This window comes from Chelmon rostratus, chromosome 16, assembly GCF_017976325.1.
Source record: "Chelmon rostratus isolate fCheRos1 chromosome 16, fCheRos1.pri, whole genome shotgun sequence".
Taxonomy (NCBI): domain Eukaryota; kingdom Metazoa; phylum Chordata; class Actinopteri; order Chaetodontiformes; family Chaetodontidae; genus Chelmon; species Chelmon rostratus.
The window spans coordinates 14730903-14750794 of record NC_055673.1 but is presented as its reverse complement, the minus strand read 5'-3'; the positions used below and the strand labels follow the sequence as shown (position 1 = coordinate 14750794).

The following is a 19892-nucleotide window of genomic DNA, read 5'->3' as shown; positions in this document are numbered from 1 at the left end:
AGCTGTGTTGTAGCAGCAGCCACGGTGAGTATCTGTGCTGCCTTTGGGAACAATTACTGCTCCCAGTTATGGTTTCTGCTGATGCTGCTACGAGGATCGACCCCGTGACTGTTCAGTGACAGGACAAACTGTTAACACTCAAAAACACACAGCTGCTTTAACTGCTGGGGTTTTTTTTTGGTTTGCCTCAACAGATAATGAGCCTATAAACTGTCTACTTAAGAAAACACGATCGACAAAACACCCAAAGTGCAACTCGGCTATGATCAAAGTGGAACTTGTCAGAGTTCACCACCAGGTCACGCAGTACGAAAAGTAGTAGGCGGCTCACGCATACCTCTGACATGTCACACCTTTGAAACACTTCAAAAACTCTCTCAGCCTCTCTCTGCACCCTCAGGTGTTTTTCTGGAGTTTTGAAGGTAAAAAGGGAGATTAATGTACTCTTAAAGTATCAGAACAAGGACAGAGGTTTGATGTTTTGACCCCATTATTTTCAATCATTTTGGATGTTAAATGACATGTTAGGCTAGATTTTGACCAAGAAAATAAGAGCAATAAAAAACAACACCAAAATGTAAAAACAGACATGGAAGACTATAGGTGTCAAAAACTGAGCTAAAACCTTTTGGATTTAGAGTGATTAGATAAAAGTTGTAATAAACCTTTCTATTTCTGACTCTCAATGCATGATGCTTCATGAAGACCCAGTGACCTACGGCTGACCCCCACTCTGCAGCAATGGCACCTGGTCATGACATGAGATCAGCTGACTGGCTCTCTGCTCACCTCAGGAGCAAAGACTTGACCTGCACCCCACTCACACTCACACTCGCACACAGACACACACACACAGGTTTCCATCACTTTTGAGGATATTACAAAGACTTGCATTCATTTCTTGGAGACGTACCCTAACCGTAACCATAACCACTTCTGGCCTAACCCAAACCTAAACCTAACCTAACCTATCCCAGGTCTTCACCCTAAAATTTAATGATTTAGGGTAAGGAGACTTTCATTTTGTCCCCATAAGGAAGGCGAGTCCCTACAATGTGACTGAAAATGCAGCCACTTGCCTCATCCCACCCAGGTTCTCCTGCAGCAACCTTTCACAACTTCAGTGCAGCATAAAGGATGTGTGTACCTCCCCTAAATGTACAATAATATTAAGCTTGACCTTCCTCCATAAAAGCCTCTGTGGTGTCCTGTAGACATTTGTGAGAGCTGATACAAGCATCAAACAGATAAGAGACTGCATAAATGTATCTTAAAAAAACATGGCAAATCGTTTAGATATTGCCATCTTTATTCAAATTTACAGTGGACTGACAAGAATATTGCAAAGTTTTTAGAAAAGCAGTTGGTATAATAGGCTCCTTTTGCATCCACAACACACAAAATATTTGTCAAATTTGTTCAAATGAACATCAAGAGTAGAAATATTCAAATGAAAATATACAACTCAAAACTGAGTACAGACTTTAAAACAATAACATCTCTGCATCTTATGCAGCCTTATATCAGGATATATAAAACATATCAACAGTGTATGTGCCTTATGTTAAGGTGACATGAAAGAAACAACATAACAAACAAAGAACAACATTGCTTTAGTCTCTATGGTTAGGTAAAAGTTTGGTCTGAATCTAAAAATAAGTATTAAAATTAGTTCTACTGTACTGTGCAGCATGAGAGCCTGCTCCAGGTACCAGCTGTACATGCAGGGTCTCCTCTCTGGTCTTCTCTCTGGACTTTATTCCAGCTCCTTCTGAATGCTGTGATGGAGAGAAAAAAAAGACATGATCACCATCTGCTGGCAATACAATGTAGCTTTCAGTCATGCTGCAATCAGTGGTTGCTGTTATTCTTGAGCTGTTAGGAATTCTTCCGACTCATCAATAAACACGTCCGTCTAAAATGTCCTGTTATGAAAAATACACACTGCGATTTCTCAGAACTCAAAGTAACATCTGAAATTTATTGCTTTGTTCAACTTACTGTCCAAAACCCAAAGATATTAAATTTTCAATTATATAAAGAAGAGAGAAACTGCCAATTCTCACTGTTTGTACTGATTATTAATTTTCTGTCAAACTGACAGTTTAAATGACGAATATATTCACTTGACACAGATATCAACATTGGAATTGGTTTAATTCTAGTAAATGATTTTTCCATGCTCAGTGCAGTAGCACAGACATTTTCCAACAGTGATTTTACACCGACACTGTGCTATGCTCCGTACTGTGAGAATGAGGTGACGTACCTCTCCAGATACTCGTGGACATTGTCGTGGCCGTTGTAACGGGCCAATCCCACAAGGATGCCGGTAGCACAGCGGCCCTCCTTCTTACGACACAGACTGCAGTTACACATCCCACGGCAGATGGGACACGACCAAGTCTGCAAAGAAAAGGTCCAAATTTAATGTGAGTCACCAGCAGTGTAGTCACTCCTCAGCACCAGTGAATCAGTTTAATTGTCGTTTGCGCTAGCTTTTTATTACATAAAGTGACAAGATCCAAAACAAACGAATAAATAAATAAAAGATCATTACTTGTAAGCAGACAACTGGTATATTACTCTGTTTGCCACTTGTCATGCAATGCTTTGCAACAACATTCAGCCACTTTAGCTTTGTGGAACCTGAAGTGGCTTTTCTGTTGTCTTATCAGTCTCGGAGGAATCCACATTCACCTCAAGTTTACCAAATCCAAAGTGCGAGAAATGGGAAATGAAATGCTTAACACGTGTATCAGCACTGACCGGGTCGAGCAGCACAGCGCGTACGTCCTCTCCGTAGCGGTTCTTCAGGCACGGTCCACAGAACTGACCTTTGGCTCCCACGCAGAAACCGCTGCGACACACTGTCTTGGTGTCCAGAGTCTTCTGTCTGCACTGGTGACACGAGCTGCCCTGGAAGACAAACACACACACAAACACAATGAAAAGCTGCACTAACCCAGGAGACCTGACAGTATCGTACAGCACCGACAGCACTACATAGCCTGATTCCACTCACATTCTCCTTGTCCCAGATCTTGTCCTTGCTGCGGTATGCTATGTTGTCCAGGTCCTCTTTGGTGATCTCGTCGACCGACCTTACGTCATACTGGCTCCTTCTGGAACTGGAGCTCTTCCTCTTTTTCCGGCCATCACGGGCATGTTCCTCATCCACCTGCCCAATCACAGCCGACAGTTTGCATGTCAAACTGAGGCAGCACAAACGTATCATTGCTGTGTTACCAATAAGGTTTCAATACAAAGTTTTATACATAGTATCATAAATGACAAGATAATGAAGAAATTTTAAATTATAACCTCCTATATCCAGCAAGTTCCCCTTTCCTATTAAAGCTAGGGGATTAAGTATTTTATAGCATTTTTGGTGCATTTGTTGAAATTCTCTTTACATGCCAACAGCAATCAATAAATATTTAAAAAAAGAAAAGGTTGTCCAATAACAATCATCCAATCTGGAATGAATCAGTCATCTCATCACTACTCAACTACTCCTCTCCCCAAAGATCTCTCGTGAATAAATAGTAAGGCAGTGTGTGTCCATGTTTTTTTTGGAGAGATAGGATTTTCTAACTGCATTCTTTTAAAATCTGTCTTACTCTTGCTGGTTTCTCCGACGTTACCAACCTGCTGTAACTTAACTGCATTACATATACATGAGCGCTGTATATGAGCCAGTACACAGTGTAAAGTGTGTGTTGCACATGTTACCTCCACCAGTCTCCTGAGGTCTACTGTCCTGGGGCTTCGGTGGGTAAGTGGCTCGCTCTTTTCCTCCACAGCAAATTTCTCAGGAGGACGAGCCTTACGGGACGGGTTCCTCCTTTCTGACCCCATCTCTGGTTCAAACTTGCGTTTCCGTGGCATTGTCTTTTCTGACGCCCGCTTCTTTTTCTGCAGAATTAAAACAAAGATAACGTTTGCAAATCAGTCAGTGTAAAAACACATCTTGTTAGAAAAATATCTTATCTGACCTAAATCCACAGCCCTCCTCTAAGCCGCTGTTTAACATGTGCCCGACACTTATAGACTTTGCTATGAAAGGTAAATATGAGTTACCAGAACACTTAGTTTATATTGGCGACTTCTACCAATTACAGCCATGTGATTACTTCTCCTTGATCACAGACATACTTCGACATAATTGTACCTTTTCTGCATTAACTTCTCACAATGTCTCTGAGTAAAAAAAAGAATAAATAAAAATAACTCTGACACAAGATATAGTGCACCATCTCTCATCACTAACGTGACAAAAACAACAAATATACTTATTTTATAATATGATGGTTTTATTTGGTGCCGTTTTATAAATATTTCATTGTTGACTTTTGTGTATTTTTAAAGCCCATCTAGGGATGGGTATTGCAAACTAGCTAGGCTATAATTGCTATGGTATATGGCATTGGTTCATGCTAAGTACCTGTCTCTATACAAAACAACATTCAATCAACAAGTCTTTTCCTTAAACACGCACAAAGCACAGTAAACTTTGACACTCAGGTTATTACTAATTTACTAAACTATCGAACTTTCATCCCTATGAACTGAATGCACTTACTGTAAGATGCTTGGCACAAATCAGTCAGCCAAATGAATGTGACATAATGTTATTGGTGATCTATAATCTTTGAATAAATGGTTTATTTCCAGCTGAAAGCATGTTCATTTGTTTTTGTTTATGGTTGAGACAAACTGGGCTGGCGTACATACTTACTTGCGGGGTGGTGGGCAGAGTCAGGTCAGCCATGGTGCTTAGATCAGCAAACAGCTTAGCCAGCTGAAAGTAAACCGAGACGACCAGAGTCAAAGGACATGTGACAAAGGATGGACTGATATAATTACAGTATACAGATGACAGTTTGTTAGAATATGGGAAAAAAATGGTTGTAAGGGTTCTTTACCATGGCTTTGTTTTCTTTGATGTTCTTGTCTCGTTTCCTTAGGCTCTGAGACAAGACCTCCTCTTTTTCTTCTTCCTCCTCCTCCTCCTCCTCGTCCTCGTCTTCAACCTGCTGCTGCTGCTGCTTCATTCTCTGCCTTCCTCTTGCTCTCTGTGAAAGCGGAGTTTCTTTGACTTGCTTTTGGATATTTTTCTCTTGCGGTTCCTGTTTGGGAATAGACGGTCTTTTGACTGGAAACCTGAGGAGCAAGATTAAAATAAGATTGTTGTTCAGTCACTGGAGAATCAACACCATTGTCATGAAACAGGCATGTGTTTCCTAAGGTCCGATGTCAGATCAGATGTGATCATCTTTAAGTAAAAAAAAACATGTGCACACACCTACCTCAGGGCTACTAAAAGACTCCTCCTCTTTGATGGGGGGACCTCCTCACCATCAGAGTAGAAGCCGGTGTCCACGTCGCTGTCCTCCTCCGATTCAACCATCTGGAGACAAAAGACGGTGCTTTCACTGTGGTATCACAAACATTTTCAGCAAATAATTTAGCGGATAATAAACACATCATACCTTAGTCTTCAGCCGTTGGTTAAAACATCCTGCGTACTCTTCTTCCTCATCCTCGCTGAAACCTTCAAACTCCTCCTCACTGTCTGACTGGCTAAACAGATGAGCCAGCTCCGCAGTGATAAACTTGGATTTGAAAGATGGGACCTGTGGGCAGACATACCGCGCAGAATGTTAAACCAGCTTTGGCAGAATAGATGACATGTTCCCATTGTAGTTCCATTATAATTATCATATCATACAATAACAGACTGTGACAATGATGTACTTTATATGGAGAGAAATTAACTCAGCATGTTGTCTAGAGTACCACAGGGATACAGACAATGCCTTTTGGTGAGTAACACTGACTGGACCAGAACTTCAGTTTCTTTACAGGAAAACTCCACGAGGCACCACTAAGACACAGGACAATCTCCTAAAACCAGTTTTCACACTTAACACTGGAGGGAGCACCATTCCATCAGCCTGTCAAGCAAAGTTGTGTCCTTGAGTTAATGTCGGCAGATACCAAACTTAACCCCTATCGAACTAAACTAAATCTTTATCACTGCAGGCCTGTGCAACTCGTCAGCCAGGGCAGACCAATGCCAAAGTGCAGTGGAAAAGGAAACAGACACTTAACCCTTGTGTTTTGCCAACAGTACACATACATCCTTAAGGTCCCACACACTGCGAGGCTGCATGTGTCATAAACAAATATGAATTCAACCTTACATCCTCTTTCATTTATATTTTTTTTCCTCTGAAAACTACATATGTAAAAATGTTCTGAAGTGGTAACCCTTCTGCAATTTAAGCATGCACATTTGATGAAGACGAGGAAAAACAGAAATGACATTGCAGCATTTCACCAATTGATATAATAACTTAAGTCGTATCTTATGTTGGTTATGCATGATTATATTTACTTGGGATTTTGGTGGGGCTTTGCTGTGCAAGAAGAACTGTACACACCATCAAAGATATAGACACATGAAAACCAGCAGATATTATAAACATGACATCAGTTCAAATTCATCTTTATAAGCAATATTAATAAAATTATGTAAAGTCATGAGGTTTCAAGCTGATAAAATTATAGTAAGTATTTTTGTGTGAGCTGCTAAAGAGGATTTTAAAAAACATAAGGGTTAAGTGTTCTGTACACGTTTCTTTAATGGCCTCTGAATAAACAGTGCACATCCTTTATCTTGGGACATATTGGACCTGTAACTGATAGTGTCTGATCCATGTAGTTCAGACTATGTCCCTGGTGAACCATTCCCTTCAACCTAAGGGATGTTGACCTCTGACCTTCCAGGAGAAGGACGACACAGACTGGGCTCACCTATCAAGCCGCTTCACAAAACACTGAACCCGCACTCCTTCACTTTGAACATTAGCTTAACGGTTAGTACTTAGGCATTTAGCCAAAATGTTAATGATCACGTGTAAGATAGCTGGTTGTCCGGGTCAAAGTAAAGACGGAAGACAAATGTTGCAAATAGTGTTCGATACATACACGAGCTACAGACCTGAACAAGCTACACAAATATAAAATTATCCGGAGAAAGATATGAAAGCATCTTTACAGAAGAGTAGACTCAGGCCGGCCGAACCAACAACGTCAGCCGTTAACAATGGTGTTCATTTTGCCTCATTGTGGCTTTTTTACAACACAAAAAGCAACGTGGAAAAGAGAGGTACATTTAAACGCCGTGCCCTGCCACTTACCTTTGAAGTGAGAGTCATTTTATATCGGTTTTGCGGCCAATTTCAGTCCAACACAAACTTTGGCTTTGGAACAGGAAAACCAATGAGTGGAGGTGTATTTAAAAATTAACCAGTAGAGAATTCCGGTGATTGCAAAAATAGGGGTTTTGTCGATGGTCGCCTTAAACCAGAGGACGTGGTTAAGGCCAATACTTGTAATGTTGATATTCTGCTAAAAACTACACACTGTTAAACCTTAAAACTATAGCGTTTTTCGATATAGGTGTTGTTTCCTATAGTTTAGCGTAGTCTCTCATCCGAGTCCCCCCGCACTCACAATGGTGCAGTCCGTCTTTTCGCGCGAAAATGGTATGGGCGTGACGATCCCGGAGAACGCGCCCCTTCAGCAGGACAGTGATTTTTGCCATTGCTGTTACTTGTTTGTATGTTATTAAGACTTTAAACAGACTTTTAGCAGTAGTAGATGTAACAAAGTACTTTCATTAGAATACAGGACTGAAGTGCAATTTTGAGGGTATTTTATTATCCTACTCCACAACATTTCAGAGGCAAAATATTGTACTTTTTACTTTGATACATTTATTTATAGTTTAAACTTATCTATAGTTACCTTGCAGATTAAGATTTTACACATGATCAGTTTATAAAACACTACATACTGCTATAGTTAATCTACAGAGTAGTTATTAGTAGGGGATAATTTGCTATTATTTACACAGGCCAATCAATCAAGATTATTTGTCAGACGTAATCATATCCAGTACAATCACTGTGAAATGTGTTTAATTGATTAATCTGCCAGTGATTTTTCTCAATAAATCATTTAGTGATCATTAGTTTTAAAAAGTGCCCATCACAATTTCTCACAGCTCATGGTGACCTGGTACACCAAGTACCATTTTTACAATAATGCATCAGCAACATGATATGTTTATACATATAGGGTAGTCTGTAATTAACATAATATATCACAATAAACACTGACAGGGGTTTTCTGCTGCATAATGAATACTTTTACTTATGATACTTTAAGTACATTTTGCTGATGATGCTTACAATATGTACCTGTAAGTAAATCAGATTTGAATTATTGCACATGTTAATGAGATTTGTTGAATTATGAGGTGAGAATGACTGACACTCTGAGGGAGGACTTTAAAAGTTTGACAGCCACAGGCATTGACTTCCTGTGGTGTTCTGTGCTGCGTTCTGTACTGCATCTCGGTGGCATGAGACTCACGCTGAATGAACTCCTCTGCTCCAGCGAGTCATGGAGTGGGTGGAAAACATTGTCCTGAATGACACTTAACTTGGACAGCATCCATCACCCCCTCTGACACTGCCTTCAGAGACGAAGAGGAAGGAGACAGGACCGTCCCCTGCGGGCCCCCACTGTTACTGACTACTCTGTCTGACACAGTGCTGCAGGCGCTCATACTGCGGTCGGCTCATTCTCAGGTAACAAAAACACAAGACTAATTTTCAGGTCACTATACACAAATGAAAACATAATTGTAATTATTATATTCCATATTCTGCCAACAGATGCTGCAAAATCCTTTACACTGGGCTTTTAATGTCTATTGAATCAATTTCTGCACAGTTTCCAAGAGCACTCTGCCAAATTGACAATTACTCAGCACCTGCACCACCAAGCCTGTCTCTTCTGTTTATCTCACTGCCCTCATTTCTGCTTCCTGCTGGGTAAAAGACCCGTCAGGACGACTGCAAAATGATATGGGTTAGCAGCATCAGGAAGCCATAGTGCTGCACCCTGGGTCTAAACCACCACTGACCATACCTCCCCCCTCCACACACACACACACACACACACACACACAGAGCGTTTACCAGTTCATGCCAGCTGCAGTCAGCTGAGATGAGACAGGAGCAGCAACTCCCCTGCCACCACAAACTGTTCAGCTCTAAGTCCACAATTATTCTTTCAGATTGAAATGGTCTCCTCTCCTTCTGTCGTTCCCTCTCGCTGCTCCCCTCTCGTTGTGTCCCTCTCTCGCAATAACATGTCAGAGATCGAAAGGCATTCGTACCACAACTGAAGCTGATCCTCTTGGTATTTCAGGGATATGTACAGTATTTCAGACTTGGTAATGCTGTTGTTCAGGCTTTGACCAATCTTCATGAGTCACATCACAGTCAAGGATTATGTGTAGTTTGCTTTCAACGCTGACTGAGTGAATTCACAGTAGCTCTTAAATCAAACAAAACTGGAAAGGTATAAAGAAGTTTTTCCACTTCCATCCATCCATCCATCCATCCATTATCTTCCGCTTATCCGGGGCCGGGTCGCGGGGGCAGCAGTCTAAGCAGGGATGCCCAGACTTCCCTCTCCCCAGACACGTCCTCAAGCTCTTCCGGGAGGACCCCGAGGCGTTCCCAGGCCAGCCGAGTGACATAGTCCCTCCAGCATGTCCTGGGTCTTCCCCGGGGCCTCTTCCCGGTGGGATATGCCCAGAACACCCTCCCAGGAAGGCGTCCAGGAGGCATCCGGTAAAGATGCCCGAGTCACCTCAGCTGGCTCCTCTCGACGTGGAGGAGCAGCGGCTCCTCCCGAGTGACAGAGCTCCTCACCCTATCTGTAAGGGAGCGCCCCGCCACCCTGCGGAGGAAACTCATTTCAGCCGCTTGTATCCGAGATCTTGTTCTTTCGGTCATGACCCAAAGTTCATCACCATAGGTGAGGGTGGGAACGTAGATTGACCGTTAAATAGAGAGATTTGCCTTTCGGCTCAGCTCCTTCTTCACCACGACGGACCGGTACAACGACCGCATTACTGCAGCTGCCGCACTGATCCGCCTGTCAATCTCACGTTCCATCTTTCCCTCACTCGTGAACAAGACCCCAAGATACTTAAACTCCTCCACTTGAGGCAGGATCTCTCCCCCAACCCGGAGGGGGCAAGCCACCCTTATCCGGTCGAGAACCATGGCCTCGGACTTGGAGGTGCTGATTCTCATCCCAGCCGCTTCGCACTCGGCTGCAAACCACCCCAACACACGCTGGAGGTCTTGGTTCGAAGAAGCCAACAGGACAACATCAGAAAGCAGAAAAAAGCAGAGATGAAATCCTGTGGTCCCCAAACCAGACTCCCTCCGGCCCTTGGCTGCGCCTAGAAATTCTGTCCGTAAAAATAATAAACAGAACCGGTGACAAAGGGCAGCCCTGCCGGAGTCCAACATGCACTGGGAACAGGTCTGACTTACTGCCGGCAATGCGAACCAAGCTCCTGCTCCAGTCATACACAGACCGGACTGCCCGTAGTAGAGGGCCCCGGACTCCATACTCCCGAAGCACCCCCCACAGAATGCCAGAAAAAAAAAGTTTTTACACTTTACATTAGAGCATTTGTGATTTTTATTAATGTAAATATACATCTAAATATAATTTTTATTCATTTATTGGTCCTGCTTGCAATAATAACCATAATTTTATATGCATTGTTAAACAAGTTTGCATTTTGAGAAAGTTACATTATAGAGTTGTGTGGAGTTGTTTAATTTCAACTCTAGTACTTATTCATTTTGCACAATGAAGGGAGGTTATTATTAAATTTGTTATGGTTTTACCGCTGCAGTCAACACAGCAGACCTCAGCAACAATGGCAGAGGAAAGCCGGGCCCATAAATGTAAGAGCTTTTAATTTACATTACACTAAGTCATTACATTAAATCTGAAATCTTTATTGAAATCATGCTGCTTGTACCAAGGGGAAAATGTTTACAGTATGACCCAGTCAGCATGGGCATTAACACAACTTCACATGCAAGCAGGGAAGCACGAAACACAGAGAACCAGAGGTTTGGCTTATCTCCTTTATTTATTATGGGGAGGATCAGACCTCTAGTTGCAGGTGGCATACCGGTAATAGCTTTTTTCAGGCTTCTCATTGCTAACATTGCTTTAGGGTTAGGATTGTAAGGTGAAACAAATGACCCATCAAACACGCAGGGAAAACACACAAAGGCAGGAAGTGAAACAAAACAGAGTAACCTTCAAAATAAAAGAGGAAACAGACTAAGCAACCACAAAACCATAACTTATGTAATTAATATTCATTTTGAGATTATTAAAAAGGTGTGGAAATATTCAATTTTTAACCACTGGAGAAACCCGTGGGAATGTCCATCATTCATGAAAATGAATCTTAGTGAAATCTCCTCTGTACACGCACATTAATTGTGCTAATTGTGCATTTGTGTAGAGTTCTGATGCATACCGACAGAACAGCAGGTGAACAGGTAGAATCAGACATATGCGTCTGTCTCACTTCCTAAGTACAGGTTATGCGAGATGCACAAACAGAGGTGTAAGTAAGAGAACACGGGCCATCATTCCATTGCAGACCTTGGCCAAACATGCCGTGAGCACAGTGTTCTTTTCCGTTCCGATTATTTGGCTCTTTGTCTTTCCAATAGGCAAAGTCCACTGGAGACCCATCAGACCACATCCATCTGCCTTCTTTGTGGAGGTCACTGAGTCCGATCCAGGTCAGTCCATAAGTATGGTCAAAATTGCCGATCAGTCTTTTGATGAAATTCTCTTCATCCACACTGTGGATAGACACCAGGTTGGCTCCCACTGACACACAGTAGAGCTCCGCATCAGCCCAGGTCGCTCGTGTGGAGATGTACTTGTAGCAGCGGCCGTTGAAGCTGAACCAGAACAAGGGACACTTGCCACGCTGTAGCTTCAGTTGATGGTCAGCTGAAGGAGGCACTGCAGCCAGAGCCAGACCAAACAGGAAGAGCAACAAGAGCATGTTGGTGTTTCTCTGTCAGTAGAAGAGGGGTTGATGTTGGTTGCAGATGACCTGCACTTTTATATGCTTCAGAGAGGGTGTTTGCACCGTTGTGTGTGATATCATTGGTTAGATGAGCTTTGCAGAGTCTGCACAAAAGGAAAAAAGACCACAAGCTCACATGGAGGTGTCACATAAAACCTATTATTTATTAATTTCAAGCACATGCTGATATTGATTCCACAGAAGTGGCAGGAACCTTTCAATCATTTACCCTTTGGAACATTTATCAGAAGCTATCGGAAATCATATTTTTTACAGTACAATATAAAATGGTGTTTTTGCACGTGTGCATCATAAACAGGTTAATAATAAAAAATGACTACCACAAGGCCTTCCTGTAACACTGAATGTGAACAGACCCCAGCTCTGATTTATCAGCTTCAGCAGAAGAATCACTGACTGGGTTGCACAAAAACTGTGTAACTAAAGAGAAAAAATAACACAGTGTTTCTCTTACAAATGAAAAGCTGAACTCAAAAAACAAGGAAACACATTGTTGCTCAGTTCAACACACTCAGGAGTTTTGCTGCTACAGCCTTAACCCCTTAACGCCGATTGTTGCGAATTCGCATCATACTGCTTTAATCCACATTGCAGCTGAATCGCGCATGCATTCGTCTAAAGCTGGTTTGTGCATATTCAACACACAACTAGGAACCTTTTGCAAGCACTGGTTTCTCGTCGGACCGGTCAAAGTGAAAGAACACCTGTTCTAATTGTTGTTACAATGTAATGGTTATAAGCCAATTTTGTGGCTGTTTTGATGAAATAAATGAATTTTGAATACACAAAAAATGTTTTTACTGTATTTAAGCATTTAAAAAAGTGGACATATACTGTTTGTTTGAACCCTATTCTAGTTGGGGAACCTTCCTAAATTTATATCTATTGTATGTGCTACAGAGAAATTAACAAACTCCTCTTAATTTAGGATCAATTTGAAAGCAAAAACACAAAGAATTAATTTTTAAATATAATTCTAAATAAATTCAGGCGTCAAGGGGTTAAATCTATTGGAACAACAACATCACACTCCAAAATGAAAACAAGGAAATAAAGATAAGCACTAAATGTTTACTAGTCATTAAACAGCTGTCACAGTCTTTATTAGCCATATCTACGTCTGACATCGATTCCACAGAATTTGCACAGACAAACCTTTCAGCCCAATGTGTCCTTCAGCCATTGGACCAATCACGGTGATTCTTCAGAAGCCGCTTTTCCCAGTTCCTCTTATTGTGGCAATCTGTAAAAAAAAGTGCGTCACTAAACATGCAATGCAAATTCTTTTGTTTACTGGTACAATTGATTGATTTCCCTTTTTCTATCTCCATAATTTCAATTTCAGCCCCCAGGTTAAGGAACATAACTAAGGAACTGACAGAGCCGCCTTTCATTGAGGAGCCGAGCCAAATGATCCGGCGAACTAAAAAAGGCCGTAATTCCCGTCGCTACAATGTTTTTTAACTTCTCCTTCCTTAAGATAAGGTAAGAAAGTTGATCTTATCTTTCAACAAGAAAGTTAATCTTATCTAAAAGTTGAGCTCCTAAACAGCTCATTTAGTACGACTTAGTACGACTGTTTTGACCTATGATTTACTGTGTGTGCTCATATATCACTGGAATTATACTTAACATTATCATTTACAGTATATCATAATTTTACATTGTGCTCGGTGTAAAAACCTTATTAAAACATAAGAAAATGCTACACGTGTATTAAATGTTTTATTTGTATTGAACATGTTGGAAACTGGTGCAGCATGCAAACATCTCACCGCGCTTGGGTCTTAGTGTTATTACTGAAGTGAGATGTTTCTGGATCATATTTAACAAATACATTAGAGGATCATCCCATTATTGTGTCTTGTATCAATTTAGATATAGAAAAGAAAGAAAAAAGATGGACTTTCAGACAGGAGCCACTGAACATCATGCCATTTCAGATCTGAGCTTGTTGTGTCCTCAGTGCTCATTTCCTCCCACACTCTTTGGCTCTCGTTCTTACAAAAGTCAAAGTCCACTGTGCAACCATCAGACCACATCCATCTGCCGTCTTTGTGAATGCCACGGAGTCCGAGTCAGGTCCCTCAGAGTGGTCAGAGCTCTTGGTCGGGCCTGACATTCTGTTCATGCGGACTGTGGATGGACACCAGGTTGGCTCCCTCTGACACACAGTGGAGTTCTGCATCAGCGGCTGTTGAATTCGTGCCAGAACATGAGAAAGCTGCCACGCTGCAGCCTCACTTGATGGTCATCTGAAGGAGACATGGCACCTAGAGCCAGACCAAACGATAAGCATGCTGGTGTCATAGTCTCTAAGTCTTTGGAGTACGTGATCTGTGCTGCCGGATGTTATCCAGGACTGTGCAGAGAAAGTTAACTTTCTGTTATATGTTTTACATAACTGTGTTTGTACTGTTGGTGCGACATCATTGGTCATGCACGTGGGAAACACTTTTACTACACTACACGGTGTCTGACAGGCAAAAAGGACCACACACCCGGAAAATGTCACATAAAACCTATAATTTATTCATTTCAGTCATATTCTGACATAGTAAAACGCAGCTTTAGAAAAGACATGTGGCTTCAGCTGTCAGAAGGTTGAGGGGACACAAGGGGAGACGTATTGCTTTGTGGTTGACTTTTTTTTCATTTACAACTGATAAATAATAACAACATACCAAACATGGGCATATATTTACACATCAACAATATTACAATAGTACAAAGCCTTCAATGTGTCCTCTCTTGCATTATGAACTTTGTTTTTTTTAACATGCAAACAGGTTTTAAACAACATTGTTTTTTTTAAAAAAAAAAAAAACAACAACTTAACTTTACACAGTCATAACAGCCCATAAAAAACCAAATACACCTTCCTGTTGGTTTCCTGTCCATTACAGCATTTGACACCAGAGGATGGAGACGAGCGTCATCGCACAATGGCGTGCTCTTCTGCTGCCCTCAAGTGGCCACAAAACATAACAAATACTTTTACATTCCAGCTTTGCCGCTTCAAACCACAAACATCTTTTCTTCTCAAGTGTGCACCTCCACATTGTTGACCCTCTGAACATGGCACATGAACTTCTGTCACTTCAGAAATACATAAATAAACAATATAATATAATAAATAACTAGTAGAGCACAATTATTCTGCTCTCTGAACACAATGAGCAGATGTGTGTTTGTGCATGTGTGCATCATGTACAGGTTAATAGTAAAAATGACTACCACAAGGCCTTCCTATGACACTGAACATGAACAGACCATAGCTCAGATTTATCAGCTCCAGCGGTCAAAGAATCACTGACTGGGTTTCATAAAAAGCATCTTTAAAGCAAAACTGTGTGACTGAAGAGAAGAAATTACACAGTGTTTCTCTTCCTAATGAAAAGCTGAACTCAGAAGCAAGCAAACACATCGTTGCTCAATTCAAGAGTTTAGTATAGTAGCTCACGGCGGCAAATGTTAGTAAAGGTTGGTAAACATAGCTGTCCGACAGCTTTGCGACTCCAATTGTGCTACTGTTACAGCAGCTTAGCGTTTTAGTTAAATGCTAAATGAGTGTTTAATTAAATCTTAAACCATAGTTTGGCATTTAGCATTGTCCCATAACGTTCTCTAGAGGCTGCAGTGGCTGCCGTTCAGCAAAAGCTTAACTGAAATGGCTCAAGTTAGCTTTTTGATGAGAATGAATCAATTTGGGCGACTGTGACAGTGTCCGAGAAACTGGCTTCACATTCAGTGTCAGAGCATCTACAGGAAGCGTTGGTGACAACAACAGGTTAGAGTTTGTCTTTGAAAGAGTTTTTAATACACAGACGATGACTACGTTGCTCATGACACAAGAATTCTGTTTAAAAGTGAGTCTCCACCTCGAGATCATCTTTGATCTTTTTCTTGCGATGAAGCGAAGAAGTCTGAAAACGAGAAAGCAGCTCTGTGCTCTGAAAGGCTTTGTGTTGAAATGATGACTAGCACTTGTGGCAACAACATTTCTACTGCATTGCACTTTACCCCCCATGTTTTAGAACTATCCAAACAATACATCGCTACATAACTTTCAGGAATCTCTCCTTTGGATGTTTCCTCCCGCTCAGCAGAAATGGTCCACTGAAGTGACTGGCTATGCTTAGACAGATACAAGGCAAGGACAAAATAACACAAACACTGTTAATGTCTCCTAGATGTGAAGACTGCTTGTGATTCTACAGGGCGGGTTTCTTGTCTTCATTTGTATGTATCATCATCCCTCATGTATAATTCCTGAATTATTCCTCTCATCACATGCTGCGTTTCTTTCCTTGTGACTACAGACCAAGCCAGAGTGATAATTTAAGACAGGCTGGTCCCTCAGTGATTTGAATAGCAATAGTTTTTCACGTCATGGCCTTGCCAACAAGAACATGAGAATTTGAGGGGGTTTTTTTAGTTCAAAGGATAATTTTGCCAGCCAGTATGTAGTTAGTGTTTTTTTTTTAAATTAATAGATGAACCAAAGAAAAAAAAGTCTTATTCTAAGGAAGTCTGTGCCCTTGTGCTTCCATTATTCTGTCCACATCCTGTGTTGGTTTTCACAGACAGTTTACACAAGACCACTTCTGCGTCACATGATCTTTTCAGTCAGTAAGAATGAATCATCCACGTCAGAATCTCCCCATGAACATGGTGCTGTTGAATAAAGCTATTTCTTAACAAAGGTCTGTGGTGCGGCGCTTTGACTTATCTGCTAAGGTAATATAATTCAAGGATTAAAAAAAGAAAGCAAAATAGCTCTGTGATGGGGCTGTGTTTCCATAGCAACCCAGGGCGAGTGGGATACCATCATGCACCCTGAAATCAGTCGTCATAATGTCAGAAAGCATCTCTGTGAGGAGTCAGATCTGCTTTACATGATCAAGGACCAGACCTCATTCCAGGGCTCGTTCAAGGAAATCAAATTCTCTGATAAAAAAAATAATAAAAGAAACTGATTTCTAAATAAACCAAGAGCTCTACAGTCCATTTATGCTGCAGGACTCAATCTGACATTTGGCACTGAAAAATGTACAGGTCCATATTATATACAATGTAAAATTCTCATTATCTATTCACACAAAAACATCATAGAGAAGAGTGCATGACGAGTGTTTGGCTAAAAGTCAACCAGGACTCTAAAATGGAAACCAAAAACAGTTCACTATTCGTCAGCAGTGGTCGAGCTCTGGCACGGTCAGGAGGGCTTCAGTGTTTCACATCACTGTGAGTCTAGAACAGTGCTTCTCACAGTGCACGCCAGACAAAATACACTGTTAACGTCACACCTGCTGTCCCTCAGTGAGGCTCTGCGCTTTCAGTTAAAAGACAGAACCTCTGTGAGAAAAGGAGAAAAGGTGTTGGTACGCTACCACACAATAACCAAAGAAAAGCTCCACATCATACACTGAAATAACTATGGCATGTATTCTGGATGTACATGCTTCACGAGGTATGTGATATGCAGATGAAGTCATGTGCGACCATCGATTGGACAGATTGTAGCCATAAGGTGAACAAATCTAACTCCTCTACAGATGATTTTGTGTTGGTAACTGAAATGATGAAGGCAATTGAGTCCTTGTTGACCTCCGAGGAGGGTGATGAGACTATGACAGAAATAAAGGAACATTCCACCTGCTGAACAGGCTCATAAATAACCAAAAGCTCATCACAGGAACAAAACAGGGGCATATTCAGTCCAATAGATACTGTACAAACTAATTACAGCCTCCTCTATCCTCTGTCTCAGTTCGGCAAATCTCTGTCTTGCTGTGCAGAATCTCTTCCTGTAGAAAGTTCACAGAGCATGTACGGACTTCATAAATCCTTAATGAACACAAGTTGGGTGTCAAAGCCTTTAGAGAAGAGGCAGCTTTGTCAGAACACATGGCACCTTATTGTCCACTTGGCCCCTCTGCTGGTACTGTGATTTTGTTGCAGTGTATGCATGTGTGACTTTTTGCTGTGCAAAGCGTCCTCTATGTCACACGTACTCAGCACTAGCATTTCCACTGCGCTGTTTGTGTGTGCGTCTATGAGGGTATGTGTGTATGGGAGTGAGAATGTGTGTGTGTGTGTGTGTGTGTGTGTGTGTGTGTGTTTATGCGCGTGGCTCCAGTTTGTGTGACAGTTCGAAAAGCGTCTGCTGATTGTCGATAATGTGCAGGTAGTGAACGCTCGCCCTCACCTCCGCACTGTCGACCCCAATTACCTCGTTGCCTACGAGACAGACACAAAACAGGCACATTAGTAGCACAGAAGAGCTTTCTGCTGGATTCGAGAACACACACATTTGCTACGAACACAGACTGTATTATGGCCATACAAAGAGAGCAAAAGACTGTCTGGAAATGGTTGCTTGGAAACTGTAAGAGAAAAGTGAGTGGGGCTCAGGTACAGGTGCTGTACACTAACTCAGCTGCAGGTGGCAGTACATTCCTCACGATGAATGCATCCAAACATCAATACTTCATCCAACAGTAACCGTCATAAGAGGGGAGACTGAAGACCTGAAGAGCCCTTGAAACTGATGTTATAATTTGTGATTTTAGGACCATTGTAGCAACTGAAGAAGTGAGACGGCTCACCTGGCTGGTCGCTTTGGCAGTGGCGAATCATTCTCACTGTGTCTGCAATCATGTGCTGTTGGTTTGAAAGAAGACATGTTACATCTGTGCAATATCAATCAACCAAGATCTAATATTCTAAGGCAGGTTTGTATTGCTCCATAGCACTAAATAACAAGATGAATAATATCTCTGGTTTCAATTCACAATGAGGCGCCGCTGCTAAGTCAGCTATCACCAAATGAATGTTTCTGTTTTTCATGGAAATATAACTGTGAACATTCAACAGTTTCATTTTCAGTGATGATGCACTGAGGTGAAAGTAAACATCAGAACAAAAATATAATCAATCAGTCAGTCAACTTATTGCTCTGTAACATTCATTATTGATCACTGCCTCCTGCAACAGTTTTCTACTCGTTGACCTTACACATTGCTCCCATTACACTACTACGAATTATTACTAGCTCTCTTGAAACAGGTTGGATTATCTTCGATATAGCTTTAATGAAGGCAACACAGAATTTAAGCAACATGGATGCCATTAAATTCTCTTTGCATGAAGAGCCTTGCTAAATAACTACAGTAATAACATCCTTGGCTTTTTCACTGCAGACTCTACTGTGTAAAATGTGTGTCCTGCTTGTCATAGTAACTTCAGCCTGTGTCTGACCTGCAGTGCAGCGGTGAGCTTTCTCACACAGCAGCACCTGATTGTGACTGATCTTTGCCTCTTCTTTTCCCAACTTGTAAAAACTCTTTTTGGAGACAAGCAGTCCTTATTAATTACTGTGAAACAAACGTCTGATGGCAGCAGCTGTGGCTCAGTAGGCAGAGCTGGCTGTCCGTTAATCGCAGGGTTGGCAGTTGAATCCTTCCCTCCTTCATGTCCTTGGGTGAGAAACCGAGCCCCAAATTGCTCCCGCTGGTTAGACCAGCACTTTGCACGGTAGCTCTCTGCCATCGGTGTGTGAGTGTGTGTGCATGGGTGAATGAGAGCCAAATTGTAAAGTGCTTTGAAGAAAGTGCTACATAAATTAAAATATTTATATCCCATTTTCCATTTAAATCAGTCACCTGTTGACAGCGTAACAGTTGCCTCATTCAGTTAATATGTGGCCTTTGTTGTGTCATTTTGAAACACAAACACTCACCAACTTCTCAAAGTTGACCAGGTTGTCGTGGAAGGTCTTGTTTCCCTCATGGATAAAGGTGATATCTAAAAGCAGGGGAAAAGTATATTAAGGGCTCATTCACCAAAAACAATA

At 41.6% G+C, this 19892-nt stretch overlaps 3 protein-coding genes across 4 annotated transcripts in view; all 3 read right to left on the bottom strand.

Moving 5' to 3' along the window:
- Window positions 1-1264: 1264 nt before the first annotated feature.
- Window positions 1265-7476, bottom strand: cdca7b (cell division cycle associated 7b). Its single transcript, XM_041955917.1, has 10 exons — window positions 7209-7476; window positions 5496-5639; window positions 5313-5413; window positions 4929-5166; window positions 4742-4804; window positions 3736-3918; window positions 3026-3181; window positions 2770-2919; window positions 2270-2406; window positions 1265-1778 (listed from the first exon to the last, which is right to left on the bottom strand). Exons 1-10 carry the CDS (start codon window positions 7224-7226, stop codon window positions 1757-1759), a joined length of 1212 nt encoding a protein of 403 aa, XP_041811851.1. The 5' UTR covers window positions 7227-7476; the 3' UTR covers window positions 1265-1756.
- A 4024-nt stretch (window positions 7477-11500) lies between these two features.
- Window positions 11501-11989, bottom strand: LOC121620038 (lactose-binding lectin l-2-like). The gene has a single exon (XM_041955975.1). The coding sequence runs from the start codon at window positions 11987-11989 to the stop codon at window positions 11501-11503; it is 489 nt and encodes a 162-aa protein (XP_041811909.1).
- A 2556-nt stretch (window positions 11990-14545) lies between these two features.
- rapgef5a (Rap guanine nucleotide exchange factor (GEF) 5a) overlaps window positions 14546-19892 on the bottom strand; it is a 48259-nt gene continuing 42912 nt past the window's right edge. For both annotated transcript variants that reach the window (XM_041955177.1, XM_041955178.1), the window contains 3 exons: window positions 19779-19843; window positions 18646-18700; window positions 14546-18277 (listed from right to left, as the gene is read on the bottom strand). In XM_041955177.1, the coding sequence (XP_041811111.1) occupies window positions 18159-18277; window positions 18646-18700; window positions 19779-19843 (239 nt within the window). In that variant the 3' untranslated portion in view covers window positions 14546-18158. The remainder of the gene's footprint in view (window positions 18278-18645; window positions 18701-19778; window positions 19844-19892) is intronic.

Excerpts from the sequence above, each read along its gene's own strand:
- LOC121620038 (XM_041955975.1), bottom strand. The coding sequence starts at position 11,989 with ATGCTCTTGTTGCTCTTCCTGTTTGGTCTGGCTCTGGCTGCAGTGCCT.
- cdca7b (XM_041955917.1), bottom strand. Across the intron at positions 2,920-3,025 it reads AGATCTGGGACAAGGAGAAT|GGCAGCTCGTGTCACCAGTG; the intron begins GTGAGTGGAATC and ends TTTGTCTTCCAG. Across the intron at positions 2,407-2,769 it reads GCGCTGTGCTGCTCGACCCG|ACTTGGTCGTGTCCCATCTG; the intron begins GTCAGTGCTGAT and ends TTTTCTTTGCAG.